Below are 14234 nucleotides of genomic sequence, written 5' to 3'. Positions count from 1 at the left end.
TTTTGTTCTTTTCTGTTTACATTTGTGCTGGCGATGGTTGGGTGGGCGGCTTAACTGCTTTATCTTAGCTATTTCAACCAACCTCTTCATCTTCTCTTCCTTCTAAGCTGCTTCAGTGATTACTTCTTTACAATTGACGCATAATTAATATCCCTTGCCCCAACGTCTGGCCTTATCATCAAAGAGCTCCTGATATGACTCTTCACTCTATGGATAGCGTTCTATTTTTTACTTTTAGTTATTCCACTTTGGGCTGAAGAAATAGCATGTGGATCATGTAGATCTGGATGTAATTTTCCTGAACACGGAGATGACGAAATTTGATACACTAGTCACTAAGTTAACCGGAACGAACTCATCTTCCTAACTGTCATGCATGGATTTTGGATTCGATGAGCGAGAAACAATTGTCAGCCCTTTCCATGGCACTACTCAATATATTCTAGTTTTCCAGCTCTCCCCTCACTTTTCCTCTTTAAAATCCCCATGCCAACCTCACCATGGCCGCGCAGCCTGAAGTCCCACTGGAGGAAATCACCTGGCGATCTCCGCAACACGTACAGATGATGGGCGGCTACCTCCATTCAAACAACAGTGGGTATATACATATCCAGGTCGCTGTATCTCTAAAAAACTGGCGCGCTGAAGACTAATATATCAAACAGTCCTCTTCTACTTCGCTGAATCGCCCTTCTTCGACAAAACTTCAAACAATGCTTCCCTCGCCGTCCAAGCCTCCTATAATGAGAATTTCCGCCACTTCCTCGAGACGCGCGAGGCCTTTGAGGGCCGACTGAAGGGCATGCAAGGGTTGGAGTTCATGGTCGTGCATGATCCGTTGCAGGAGGCTGCGGCGGCGGGCGGGATTCAACAACAACGGGTGCAGCAGGAGCCTTCGAATGTGTGGGTGATCCGGAAACAAATGCGAAAGAAGCGGGCGGGGCTGGGATCAGGGCCTGCTGGTGGTGATGATGAGATTCAGGTTCTCGCAACGTATTTTGTCGTGGGGGATTCGGTGTATATGGCACCGTCGGTGTTGAAGATTGTGGGAAGTCGGATAGTATGCATTCAACTCCGGAAAACCTATCGCATCTTGTCTTCTCCTTATAAGCGATAGTACTAACAACACGTAACTCCGCAGCTGTCAACAGTCACATCCCTGACAAAAGCCCTCTCTGCCGCGTCCCCGTTACCCATCTTCTCCCCTTCATACGGCCACACGTACATGCCACCTGTTCCTAAAGCCCTCGAATCATCGCGCCCAGGTGTGCAACAATCCGACCAGCAGAGCGTCACCGACACTCCCATGCCCGACGCCCTCTTACAATCCAAGGACGCAAGCGCCCTATCATCAACAGCAGAGCAGCCATCCGCCTCTACGTCCGTATCTCCCCTAACCTCATCATCTACTACAATGCAAGATTCCCGCAGCCTTATCGAAGCCTTCAACCTCCTCTCCCGCTACGGCGATGAATACATGGACGACGCGCCTTTACTGGGCGAGCCAGGGTCTTTCATCATCGGGAAAACATCCACGGAGCCGCTGGTTGTAGGAATGCGCCAGCCTGTGAATAGCAAGGCATCCAAAGCTCCCACTCCTGCTCCATCTACTGGTGTAGGAGGCAGTATGAGCAAACCAGGCACACCAGCGGCAACCGGAACAACAACAGCAATATCAGCTATTAAGACAGATCCGGCTACGATTGGGGTAGGGAAGGCGGGGAAAGGAGGGGAGAAGAGTCCTACTACGCCGGGTGGGATGAAGGAGAGGACTAAGAGGAGGAAGAGTAAGATATTATCGACTGCGGTGGTTTCTTCGGCCACGGGGCCTGGTGCTGGTGTTTCATGAGTACTATGGATTGGATATTTAAACTTGACGATTGGCTGTTCTAATTTTATTTTTCAATACACTCATTTTGTGGGGTACTTTGGGGAATCAAGGAGTTAAATAGCAACTTATGGCGCATACGGAGGGGCACGCCAATATTGCCAATTTGTAAAGTACATTAGCATTTACTGCAATGTCCGTTTCAGGAGAATAATTTTAGCTATCCGCCGCGGCGCACGAACTTCCGTGTTCCCGCTTGAAACCGGTTGGGAATTTGCCCCTCTATACTTACTTCTCCCTACACTCACCATCGGCACCCTTTACTTAACCCAGGTGCTCGAAGTTCATAGATATCGGGTTTTGAGTTTTGAGAAGGACTATTCGCATATCCATCCCCTCGCGACGCGTAAAGGCACAAGCTCTTATCGACATCGAGAATTGCTAAATATATCTCGCCCAACATGGCTACAACTGCGGCCACCACTACACGGCCCAATGCAGATAAACCCACTGTAATCTGCGTCTTGTAAGTATATACCTTATCGTCATCTATCTCCCTCTTCATCTCCCCAAAATCCTCTCTGTATATGACACAACTAACCGTCCATCCTTCAGCTGCGGCGCATACAGCGGCAACTCCCCGGCCCACCTCGCCGCCGCCCGCGCCCTTGCCCACATCTTCCACAAAGAAAACATCACTCTCGTCTACGGCGGCGGCACGGGCGGCATCATGGGTGAGCTCGCACGTACCCTTGTCTCTCTGTCGGGTCCCAAGGCTGTCCACGGCGTGATTCCCACCGCCCTCGTCAAGATCGAGAATGGCTATCGGACATCGCTTACGGCTAGAGATGGGGGAAAGGCACCGGAGCGGGTTATTATTATGACCGATCACAATGCAGAGGGCGGGGCGGAGGCGGGGTCGTCGATGGGGGAGTCGGAATATGGACTCACGACGCTGGTGCCGGATATGCATACGCGTAAGCGAACGATGGCGCAAAAGGTGATGGATGGGGGTCCGGGGAGCGGCTTTGTTGTTCTTGCGGGCGGATTTGGGACACTGGAGGAGGCGATGGAGATGGTTACGTGGAATCAGCTTGGGATTCACAATTGTGGGATTGTGCTGCTGAATATTGATGGGTATTGGGATGGGTTGTTGCAGTGGGTGGAGAAGAGTGTGGAGTCTGGGTTTGTGAGCCATGCGAACAAGGGGATTCTGGTTGAGTGTCGCAGCGTAGAGGAGGTTCTGGGGGCGTTGAGAGGGTATAGGCTTAGCGGGGAGAGGTATTCGCTGAATTGGACGTCCAATTAAGGGATAGCTGGAGCATGAGGGAAGGGAAGATGGGATGGGGACACCTTGCGTTCCCCCTGTTTGCGCTCTTTTATTATTATTAGATTAGAATGTTGAAATTTTATGGCGTTTTTTCGGGGTAGAGTGGGTAAGTGATAGAAAACGTAATCTATTCCGATAAACAGAGCATGACTGGAAAACATGGAGTATCAAAAATAGACATCGCATTCAAGTAAAAGAAATCAAGAACCAGTCTCATCCATCATCATCACATCATCATGAATCAACCTCCATCGACTGCCCCTCTGCTCCCTCCGCCTCCGCCTGTTGCCCGTCAGTATTCGCACTCTCTAGAAACCCAGAAACCTCCAAACCCTCATATAACCTAAATGCCTCAACCTTCCCCTTTCCCACACCAGTCCCAGTCCCGACAATCCCGACCGTCGTATTATCAACCGTCAGCTCCTTATCTTGAGACAAGCTCTCCTTCAACGCCCTCAGCCCATGCTGAATCAACTCCTCCCGCCCACAATCATTGAATTTTTCCAAGTGGCGCTCTAAGTACGTCCGCGCCATCTGACTTCGTGCCCCAATGGCACAAGCAACCATCTCCTGCGTCATCCCGGACGGTTGGAATTCGTATAAATGGGGCCCCGCGTCATCGATGCCGGCCACCAGAAGGCCGACGCCGTAGGGCCGTTTGCCGTAGAGTTGGGTGTTTGTCTGGGCACGCTCGCCGACTTGGCTGACGATGCGTTCGAGCGGGATAGGTCTGCCGTAGGTCATTTTTGAGGCGAGGGATTGCTGTTTCATGTAGTTTGAGAGGACGCGGGCGTCAGAGGCCAGGCCGGCGATGGCAATGCCTAGGTGCTGGTCTATGGGGATTATCTTCTTTTGGTAGGAGGAGAGTTCTTCGGCGTTGCGCTATGTAGATACAAACATGTATAGGTTAGTGCTGGGTGTCCAGGGTGATTTGTTGATTGGAGTACTCTTCCTACCTTCAGAGCCACTAGGACGGCATGTGTTTTGCTGACGATTCCGACGACTACTGAGCCCTGCTTTACGGCTTCTTGAGCATATTCAACTTGGAAGATTCGGCCCTGCGGTGAGCTGTAGTATCCATTGTCTGGTTAGTGGAATTGGGTCTATCGAATGGTGATAAATAGCAGTTGGGTGTCTGGCGACGTACAAGGTCACCGAGTCGTTATCGTAGTTATTTCTAAACATTGCGAATAGATACTGACAGCTGATGGATTGGTATCAGAGGAGTAAAACAGCTATACCAGGTATATCCTCTTGTAATTAGATATTGCTGCGTAGCGGAGGGAGTAAATCATGTCTCCAGGCTGAGCCAAAGGTGACGCGGGACTTGGAGAGCTTCAGTCCAGATCGGGTTAGGCCGATAGTAACTGGCTTATGTAATTGATGACTGTTTCTCAACTCGGTGGTTGTAAGTATTGACAAACTGCGGAAGTATCCAACAGCAGTATACCCTCTGGAGCGAATCAAGTAATTTACAGAGCCATTCCTCCTTGGCCTCAAAATTCCGAGAAGATGCCTTCTCCGTGCAGGACGATTACGATCTCGAATAGCAGTCTTACTTCCAAGCAACCAAAATCGCACAGACAAAAATCGCCCGTGCCATACGCGCGACCACAACTTGAAATTGGTAGGCGTGTAACAAACCAAGTCTAACCCCGTTCAACTCTATGTAGGTATGATATGTAGTCTTAAGAAATAGATACATATTTTGAGGTATCTTCCTCTACGGAGTACTGGCTGGAGAAACCAGGAATCTATACCAAATACCTTTCTGTGGTGTTTTTGTAAAACATCATTTTAAAGCTACGGGAATTTTCGTCAATAATATATATTGGCTATTCTACCCCTATCAGGGCTCTGGATTTCATCTTGCTCAGGACCCTTAACCTTAACTAGTCGTCATTCCATCCTATTATAGTATTGGAAGTGGGAGTACTCCGTATGGAAAACTAAGATGTAAATATTTATGTTACTGTATAAATGTTACAATACAGCAGCAGTGCCACTGCAGCCTGTTATGTTTCGTACGTACCAAACCGCCAGCGCTTAGTTGCCCGCCCCAAGTATTCAACAACCGCACTTGACCTTCTCTGCCGCAACCGAGATATTGCTCCAGAAGCTCGCTATTTACTTCTAACGATACTCCCCTTGCTGTGGGATGCTCCATTAATGCTTTTATTGAAGCTGGATCGGGTTTGACATCATCCACCACTTCCACCTCCCGCATCCCCCTCCCACCCTCATCCGCGCAGACATCATGACGGCAGGGCTAAAAACCATCATATCCCTCTCTTTCGTACGACACCCTCTTCTCCTCGCTTCCATTTGATATGCTCCAGATCTCTAACCGCTCCTCCCCTTCCGAATCACAAACAGATCCTCGCAATCGGCTTCCTCCTCGTCATCCTATCCGCCGCTCTGTGGCATAACTTCCTCCCCCTCCTCGTCGTTGCCACATATGTGATAGCCCCGCTACCGAACTGGATATGCGGCCGCTGTGCCAACCCGGATGATTTCATGGAGAGCGCGGGGAGCGCTGTGGTTGACTTTGGGAGGTGGTGTACTGGATTCCTTGTTGTGATGGGTGTTGGTGGGTCGATTTCTTCCTTCCCTTCATAGAGTGCTTCCAGCGGCAGACATTCTCAACCACCCTCCGCTTTGACCCCTATAACAACTTGACTGTATGCAAAACACCTGCTTACTGAAAATGTATTTGTTTCAATACAAATAATAGCTCTCCCGGCTCTCCTGGCACATAGCGGCGCCATCCAGATGTCCGCGATGGTGATGTCGATCCTAGGCGGTCTGTTGATATACGGCACCATCATCAGTTTCTCGATGTTTTTCCAAGAGCAGGAGGAATTCTAAGAAATAATTAGAATCATAACTCTAACTTTTTGTTGTATCCCCTCGTTGCCGCCGCCTGTTTTACCGCTATTGTCTCGGTATTCTTAGCTTCCTCCATATTGACCTTTTCACGTCCTATCTGCGCTACGTGTCCAGGAGCCAGTGATTTGGCTATTTTAATTTTTGCGCTTTTCTTCTGTCTCCTGCGTCTCATGATATTGTTCTGACTGAGGGTCTTGGTTATTGCTGGTTCTCTTTGTTATTATCGTTTTCTTCGAGCATGTGTGCACGCGATGCTTTTCCTCCTGGTGTTAAGATTATATTGCAAGGCTGGCAGATCATATTCGAGCTGTTTTATGGATGCTAATACCAACTTGAATATACTTGTCTCGGGGCTGCGCCCAGATGTGCCTCAGCAGAATGACCCTTACCCTGGATTCACATGAAACATCCATAGCAGCCTTATTATGTACTGTACAATTGTCTAATTACTCGATCATTTGTCCGTTTGCCTTTTAACTTTATATATGTCCAATATCAATACCTCTCGTCAACATCTGTCTTGCGCTGGGTGAGTTTTCCGTAAGCACGTGATATCGCGTCTACATCAGTCAACGTCATTCCATCTCGTCGCAGTCGAATGTCGCAAAGTTATTAAGGTCAACTTCAACAAATTTTCAAAATCCACAAGCTGTGTGACTTTGGGTCATCCCGATATATGGTAGATATGGAATAAACTGATATAACTATCCATAGGAATTATGTTTCATATCAAATCAACTCCACCCAATTTCCTTCGTATGCAGTGAGACACGCGATAAGATACTATAGTTGCCCGCAAATGGAGGTCTGGTCAGGTCCAATCACTGGCGTTGGGGACATATCCCAAGGGAAAGGTATGTGTGATGTTCAAAGTCAAGTTTCATTTTCTACCTACAGAATTGATAAATTAACCACGCTTATCTGCCAGGCATCTCACTCCTGGTCGAACCACGTTTGACGGGTCAATGCCCACTGCGCAAGGATGCCCAGCTCTCCCTTCGCGCCTTTGTGAACCCCTCCCTTATTCCTTATTACGCTCGATTAGGCCCCGCTCTCAAGGTTTACGTCAAAGACTTCGAAATGATAGAATGGTGGAAATGCAGACTGTTAAAGGGTGTCTATGATGAGCACGAGGAGAAGGACGGTCTCCTGGATGGCTCGCTGCCTATACAATGCCCAACAGGGATGCTTTTGGCAGTTGAAGAACCGCAACGATGCCCCAGCGCTGCCAGTGGCTCTGACAATGATGTGACGGATATCCTTGTTTATGGGGAGCTTTGTTTTCCTTCCCTGCATTCAAAGCGGTCACCATCTCCTCCATTGCCATCCCCTGCTTTCCCCAACGACAACTTGGGAGCCTCAAATGACAATAAAGCCAGCACTCCGGAAAGGGAATTACGTATTTACGCTGTCATGCTTTGTTCGGGACTCATTACGAAGGCTGAAGCTTTAATATCTCCCCCACTTACCCCGAAGCCAGGTCCTTTCGCATATAATGACGACGGTAATGGTAATGACGATAATAACGATCACGGTAACGAAAAATTTGCTGAATTCTTCCCCGAACATCGATCTCCATGTCCCAAACGGAAGCGGATGGCCAGCATTTTCGACGCGGCGACTGAATACCATAAAAAGGTTCGACGGAAAGGCGGCGAGGCGGTTGCGCAGCTCATGTCACGCAGGTTGTCGTCAGTGGCGGCGGCAGCAGCCCGTCAACTGCCGAATTCTGCAAATATGAAGATTAAGAAGGAGTCTTCGAATATATCTGCTTTTAATGATAATAACATATCTAGCAAGGTCATAGCACATAAACCTCGAACGCTGTCGATCAGCAGGATTATGAAGGTACCCAAGCAACCTTCACCTGCTACACCACGCAATCCCACTTCGAACATCGGTGCACGACCACGAACGGCGAATGTCTCGAGTCGAACAAGCACGCCTGCGACTCTTCCACCACAGCAACAGCAACAGCAGGATACGCAGAAATCCCAACCACAGCTAACCTCAGCGTCGCCCACGGAAATCATCGCCACAAACAAGGCACTATTAACACGAACTATTCTAACATGCATGCGTTTATATGGGTTCCATAGAAATTCGCGGACGAGCAATCCAGTTCCCGCCACTGGTCAATCGAAACGATCCTCGCAAGCAGAGACGGCGGATGCTGATTCCCTAGTTGTTCCCCCGACGAAGACGGCAATGATTCTGAAGGAATCTCAGTCGCACTCAAGACCATCAACAGCTATCTTTATACCTGCCGCTGCTTCCCCCGAAATAGATGATGACGATGATTTCAAGGCTATGTATCAGGCTACATATCGCGCGGCGTCGTTCGCCCTAAGGCGGTATTTGAAGGACGTTCTCAATGGGTCAGCTGCTACTGGGAGTTCAGTGGTTGCGGGAGAAGATGGACTAATCAAGGCGTCTCATGAAGTGACGGCAGCGAGTGTGCCGATCTTAGAGAGGGAGAAAGCTACGGATCTTGTGGATGGGTTGCTGAGGTTGTTTTGTGAGACATAGTATATATGGCGGCAAGAGACACCGCGTTTTGAAGAGCCATGTCTTCTTGTCAATGACTAGAATACGAAGAGGTGTGGCACGCTGCTTGTTCACTCTTCGCAATATATGAGATTGTGAAATAGGATCCCCTGTGGGTGATTTGGAGCGTATTTATGGGCTTGATGCTCGAAACTTGGAAAACCATTTAAGAGTCCCATCCTCTGTAACTTCTAACCTAGGGATCGATGTGAGATTTCATTTTAGATTTATTACGTACGAAATTGTGCATATCTTCATGCCGCTCTCTGGGCAATATTTAGTTAAATATAGAATCAGATCTTGGCGCTGTAAACGCCAAATCACATGACTAAAGCTCCTTCTGACGTCGCTGTTCGGCGGTTGGGGACAAAGTGGAGGAGATATCCAACACAAAACATCCACAGACTACAGTGTTGTAACAGCGGCTTCCTGCTTGAACCAAATTCCAAATTAGATACCAGGGCGGAACTATATTCGGTGGCCAATCTTTCCCTTTACACTCTTTAACGAACGGAAGAAAATATTGACCTACCGATCGCTGTATCTTGACTACATCAACTATCAGAAATCCCGTAATATTTTCCCTTCCGCAATGGACGACTCGGATAACCGCCTTTTCCGCTTTACCAAACCGCGATGGCTAAGTAGTTCCAACGCGCGCACGGCTGGAATCTACGCTTCCGGCTCTCTGGTACGTATCTTTCCTCAGCCAGCCCTCAGACCCCTCTTATACCTCTCATCTTTACTGTTTCGTCCGCCAGCTAACGAAGGGACTCGTCTCTTGCCCGTCCAAACCAGTTCTCTATCGGCTTCTTCTTCCTCATCGATGCCGCCGCCTTCTCCCGCAGCTCCAGAAACGGCGGCTTCGTCCACGTAAAGTTCGTCGACTGGATCCCAGGCATCTGCTCCGCGCTGGGGATGCTGGTGATCAACTCCATTGAGAAGTCGCGGCTGAGCGCAGATACGTACAGTTATTCCGGGAGCGGAGTAGCCTGGAAAGCGCGCTTTGTGTTATTCTTAGGCTTTGCGTTGTTGGCGGGGGGGTTGGCGGGAAGTGTAGTATGTTCTATTTTTTTTATTTATTTATTTCCCCTTTGCAAATTGACAAATATAGAGATATTGAGTTGATTGGGGCCTGGATGGAGAATTTGAGAGATATGGCTAACATGTGCTATTTTGCTAGACTGTCCTGGTTCTTAAATACGTTCTGAAGGACTATCCGCTGCAAACGGTATATTTTGGGATTGCTAATGTGCTTTGCAATGCCATGATCATGACGAGGTGGGCTGGCCCCTTTCCCTACTAGAACATGGGTATATGCTGATGCGTGGTATTAATCCCGGCTTTAGCTCTGCTGTTCTATGGGTATCACAGAACATGGAAGAAGATTATACGTACAGCCTGACGTTGTAGGCGGATTTCCATGGTCATCAAAAGGCTACCGCTCCGATTTAGATGGCACAAAAATGTATTGATCGCGATTATATTCTTTCGCGTAATCCAGCTACCCTTTCTTTTTTATTTCTGCTGCCCGTTCTATCTAATTGTCGTTATTTTGGAACCGATTGAATTGGCGCCCCCCTTCTTATACTTTTGCAAGTTTGGCTTGTTCTCGGCGTCTACGATTCATTATTGTCTTTTTCACCCTTCTTTTCCTTTTGGGACTCTCAACTGAGATTTGTTTCTTTTTGGGGGGAGAGAGCGCCGGGCCCCATTTTGGGTAAGGTTTCCCCTTTGGTTATTCCCAAAAAAAGTGGCGCACTTTTTCAAAGTTTTTGAGGGGAGCCCCTTTGGGGAAACGGGTTTTAAGCCTTTTAAAAACCCGGTTGTCAAACACCTTTTTTTGGAGGGGGCCAGATAGTGTAGAGCTAAAAAAAAAAAAAAAAAAAAAAAAAAAAAAAAAAAAAAAAAAAAAAAAAAGGGTAAATAAATAAATAAAATAAAATAAATGCGAACGAGGCCCACTTTTATCACCGCAAAACGCCATCATATATATATAAATATATATATACTAGCCATTAAAGCATAGAACCCAAAACAAAGAAGAGGGAGAACAGTTCATGCCGAAATGTATTTTCCAGCGGGTTAGGTCAAAGCACGTCTCAACCAGCTAACCAACTTATCCACCCCCTCCATGTCGCTCGCGTCAACGTGCTCTCCCATCTCTTTCCTTGCATCATTGGGTATATGCCCTAGTAATACATCCATGGCGGGCTGGTGATTGCGGATGGCGGATGAGAGGGCGTAGACGGCTTTGCGTCGCACGGAGGTGTCCGGATCGTTCTGCGAGAGGGCGAAAAGGGTTGAGAGGACAGTGGGGGATTTGGAGAGGAGCTGTATGCGGAGGTCGATTTGTCAGTCTATATATACGTATACAAAGATAAAAAAGAAGAAGAGGAAGGAACAGCATTGATGAAGAAAGTATGAGCGAAAAAACGAAACAACGAAAGAAAAAGAAGAGAAAGAAAAAGAAAAGAAAGAAAGAAGAAAGAAAGATAAAAGAAGCAAACGTACCATCTCCTGCGCCCCAGCATTATTCTGCACAGCGGTTCCGATACACCACGCCCCCATCATCCGCCGCCCCGCCTCCGCCGCCTCGAGCTCCTGCACCAACGGCTCCCACAGGCCCAGCACGCCGAGGTTGTTCGCGTTATCGAGGTTCTCGACCAGTTGCTCGAAGTTATCAAAGGCGATGAGCTTGTCATCTAGCGTGGTGGTGGGGGAGCGGATAGCGGCCATGGCGTTTTTCATGAGTTCGGCGTCCGAAGGTGCGTTTAGGAGGAGACGATGGAGTGCTGTGGGAGAGAGGGAGCGCGGGGCAGGAGCTGGCGTCGTACCATCGGTTGCCGTTGTCGTTGGCGCGGAGTTTTCGATACTCCATTTTAGGAGGTTGTTCATTGAGGAGTCCATTGTGTATGCGACTATGGGGAGATTTGGTTTTGTGGGGGAGTTGAGCGGAGAGGAAGGCGGAATAGGGAGCGGGGGGACGAATGGAGTTTTGCTCTCACCCCGCTCTTTTTTATTGTGATTGTTATTGTGTCTTCCGCCCTACGCTGTAAAATGGAGTGTGAGATGATATGGTTAGTTTAAATCATATTTTACGAATTTCGCTCCGTTCACGGCAAGTTATTTACTAAGTACTGGTTATCCAAACGGAGCTCAAAGAAAAGAAATTCTGATGCCAAGCCTGTCAGACGCTTCCAAGGCATTCCGCCGCAGCATCATCAACCACTAGATATGCTGTTGGCGGGGCGAGATTTTGGTGGTCGGTTTCTTATATATTTTCTTAGGCACTTAATCGGTGAAATTTGGGAAGCAGAATGTGTAAATGAATATAAAAACTTATTGGTTAACTTCTCTTCCGCTCCCTAGATGTAATTATTTCCATTTAAGGTCTACCAAATAAGATACAACTCTAGGTAGGCATGCCATATATATATAAGTCCTTAGTGTTTCGATCAGCATCCACTGCCATCCTCAGTATATGTGCAAATGATTTTGAATGATGGCGTGCAGGCGCATGAGGACCATATCTTAGCTTCTACATGCCGCTTGCTCTCTGGTAGCAATTCATTCAGGAAGCACTGCGCTTTTGCCGACATAAAATATTCGCTATCATTGTATTTAAGTTGTACCCAGTCCTACCAGACATGTTTTCGGCATTGCGTTTTTTTCTTTCTTTCTTTCTTTCTTTCTTTCTTTCTTTTTTGGAGGGACATGTAAGGGTTTACCAGAACGAACATCGGACTTCGGATTTCTACCATTATGAAACAATCGGCTTTCGATTCGATTCTCTCGATAAGGTGATTTCGGAATCAGACATGGCAGGGGAGAGGCGGTTACGTAGAGGCAGCTAATTTCAATCAGCCGCCCGATGCACGATCATTAGTTGATGAAGAAGCGAGGAGCAATGTTGTTTCTGGTTAAATTGACCGCTTGTTGGCTTGCTTGTTTGAATGGCTGAATAGCTGGCTGGCTGGCTGACTGGCTGACTGCGTTTTCCCGTCCACGCATTTTGTCCTATTCAATCAAGTTGGCGTCCATGTTATGGCATGCCCGAGATAACTGGTATCGCTCGAAGATATTCCCAGAAGACTGATATATTAAATAAATAATGCCTGTTGTGATATCAGACTTGCCATTTGTTTCTCCTTGTTGAGAGCTCCGACAGCTCCAGAGCCGGTTGCGAGGACAGCCAGATGTGGGTGATTTACCCAGTGCATTGGCGTAATTTTGACAATGTTGCCATGTATAAAAAGATCTTATTCTGGATGGATAGCACAAAAGATGATGCAAGGTTGGTTGCACCCAGTCACTGGTCATTGGATGGATGTGTTCAGGGAAGCGTCGCGTAAACACAACACGTTGGATATCATCCTAGTAACCATACAGTTCATGTTCAGGGAGAGCGGAGAAGTCCTGTGTTTTCCAACGAGCCTTTCGAGAGAATATTAGGTTCCCGCATTTCCATAAGGTTTTGGGTTATTCATTTTTCGCCGCCGCACACAACGCGCGGCCTTGTTTGGCGGTTGCCTTGTGGGAATGTTTGGAGAGGGTAACCTGCATACGATGATGGGATGAGATCTCGCTGGTGATAAGGAGTCAACTGAGTGCGGGAAGAAACGGTGGCTTCGTTGGGCTGAACTCACAAACCGGCGTCTCTGTCAGATCGATTGTTCATCCGTTGTTCAGCTGGTGATAAATCTCGACTGAGGGGATGTTGACACAGGCGATACACGGCATCCTCACCGATATTGTATGGGGACAGAAGTACCCTGGATGTTCCATTTTGACCCCGCGGGGCTTCCTCCGGGACGATACCGTAATAAAATCATAACTGTACGGATACCACTTGGGCAAGTGCATTATAACACGGACACAGTCCACACAATCCGGAGATATAAAATGCAAAAGTAATAAATAATAAAACCATGTACAGATGTGTATGCCTGGAGGGATAGAAGTAGGCACTGGTATTCCCTGCATAGATTCGTCATGACCTCCCCTGAGGCCGCATTCCCTCGTCGTCGTCTCACCCAAAGGCAGCCGTGTTTTAGGGCACCACATATATACCAGTCCCTTCTGTTCCGTAATATTACCACGCAGTACCACATCCTTCCCCAGCCACTTCCACCTCTTCGTCGCCTCTCATCTTCAACTTCATAAATCCCAACATCCTCCAACATCCTCTTCTCATCTCCCATCTCCCATCCACATCGCCTATCCTCGTCTTATCCCGTGTCATTCCTCTCTCGCCCAACGTATCTTGTTTCTACTTGCTTTATATTGTCTCCTTTGCCACCTCGTTAAGTAGCCCACAATGGAGGGTAAGTTTCACGCTTTGGTCAACCTCCAGTTTCCCCTCCTCCCTTTTCCTCGCCTCTCCCTGATCTCCACTCTTTAAAAGAAGCCGCTAATATTCTTTCTCTCGAACCCGTATAGAAGAAGTCGCTGCCCTCGTTATCGACAATGGGTATGTGTTCCATTTCCTCCCTGTTCCTCCCTCCCGGATTCAATCTCCTCCTCCGTGTTGCTGTGTCCACGTCCCCTCTAGTCTGCACTACTGCGCACTACGCACCACACAAATGAAATTCCCTTATCCAGTCCACAATATCGAAATGCTGGTCTCTTCGCCCAAAC

General features: G+C 48.0%; 8 protein-coding genes across 8 annotated transcripts in view; 6 read left to right on the top strand and 2 right to left on the bottom strand.

Annotated features, from left to right (window-relative positions):
- Positions 1-500: 500 nt before the first annotated feature.
- HCAG_08217 (conserved hypothetical protein) lies at positions 501-1849 on the top strand (the record flags this gene model as incomplete). The annotated part of the gene is made up of 3 exons (XM_001537058.1): positions 501-594; positions 666-1060; positions 1142-1849. 3 exons carry the CDS (start codon positions 501-503, stop codon positions 1847-1849), a joined length of 1197 nt encoding a protein of 398 aa, XP_001537108.1.
- A 440-nt stretch (positions 1850-2289) lies between these two features.
- On the top strand, positions 2290-3137 carry HCAG_08216 (conserved hypothetical protein; the record flags this gene model as incomplete). Its single annotated transcript, XM_001537057.1, has 2 exons — positions 2290-2354; positions 2444-3137. The coding sequence occupies 2 exons, from the start codon at positions 2290-2292 to the stop codon at positions 3135-3137; spliced, it is 759 nt and encodes a 252-aa protein (XP_001537107.1).
- Positions 3138-3392: 255 nt separating this feature from the next.
- On the bottom strand, positions 3393-4343 carry HCAG_08215 (proteasome component PRE5; the record flags this gene model as incomplete). Its single annotated transcript, XM_001537056.1, has 3 exons — positions 3393-4040; positions 4115-4226; positions 4306-4343. 3 exons carry the CDS (start codon positions 4341-4343, stop codon positions 3393-3395), a joined length of 798 nt encoding a protein of 265 aa, XP_001537106.1.
- A 1072-nt stretch (positions 4344-5415) lies between these two features.
- HCAG_08214 (conserved hypothetical protein) lies at positions 5416-6026 on the top strand (the record flags this gene model as incomplete). Its single annotated transcript, XM_001537055.1, has 3 exons — positions 5416-5454; positions 5535-5748; positions 5893-6026. 3 exons carry the CDS (start codon positions 5416-5418, stop codon positions 6024-6026), a joined length of 387 nt encoding a protein of 128 aa, XP_001537105.1.
- Positions 6027-6532: 506 nt separating this feature from the next.
- Positions 6533-8576, top strand: HCAG_08213 (predicted protein; the record flags this gene model as incomplete). The annotated part of the gene is made up of 3 exons (XM_001537054.1): positions 6533-6576; positions 6762-6901; positions 6976-8576. The coding sequence occupies 3 exons, from the start codon at positions 6533-6535 to the stop codon at positions 8574-8576; spliced, it is 1785 nt and encodes a 594-aa protein (XP_001537104.1).
- Positions 8577-9186: 610 nt separating this feature from the next.
- Positions 9187-10007, top strand: HCAG_08212 (predicted protein; the record flags this gene model as incomplete). Its single annotated transcript, XM_001537053.1, has 4 exons — positions 9187-9285; positions 9393-9653; positions 9778-9875; positions 9944-10007. The coding sequence occupies 4 exons, from the start codon at positions 9187-9189 to the stop codon at positions 10005-10007; spliced, it is 522 nt and encodes a 173-aa protein (XP_001537103.1).
- Positions 10008-10679: 672 nt separating this feature from the next.
- Positions 10680-11504, bottom strand: HCAG_08211 (predicted protein; the record flags this gene model as incomplete). The annotated part of the gene is made up of 2 exons (XM_001537052.1): positions 10680-10928; positions 11109-11504. 2 exons carry the CDS (start codon positions 11502-11504, stop codon positions 10680-10682), a joined length of 645 nt encoding a protein of 214 aa, XP_001537102.1.
- Positions 11505-13914: 2410 nt separating this feature from the next.
- Positions 13915-14234, top strand: part of HCAG_08210 (actin) — a gene marked incomplete at both ends in the record, with an annotated part of 2001 nt that continues 1681 nt past the window's right edge. Inside the window, 2 exons of the mRNA XM_001537051.1 lie at positions 13915-13921; positions 14037-14067. Coding sequence (XP_001537101.1) covers positions 13915-13921; positions 14037-14067 — 38 coding nt within the window. The remainder of the gene's footprint in view (positions 13922-14036; positions 14068-14234) is intronic.

Source organism: Histoplasma capsulatum, genomic scaffold (assembly GCF_000149585.1).
Source record: "Histoplasma capsulatum NAm1 scaffold_10 genomic scaffold, whole genome shotgun sequence".
NCBI lineage: Eukaryota > Fungi > Ascomycota > Eurotiomycetes > Onygenales > Ajellomycetaceae > Histoplasma > Histoplasma mississippiense.
Note: the sequence above shows the minus strand (reverse complement) of the source record. Positions and strands in the feature narration are given on the sequence as shown.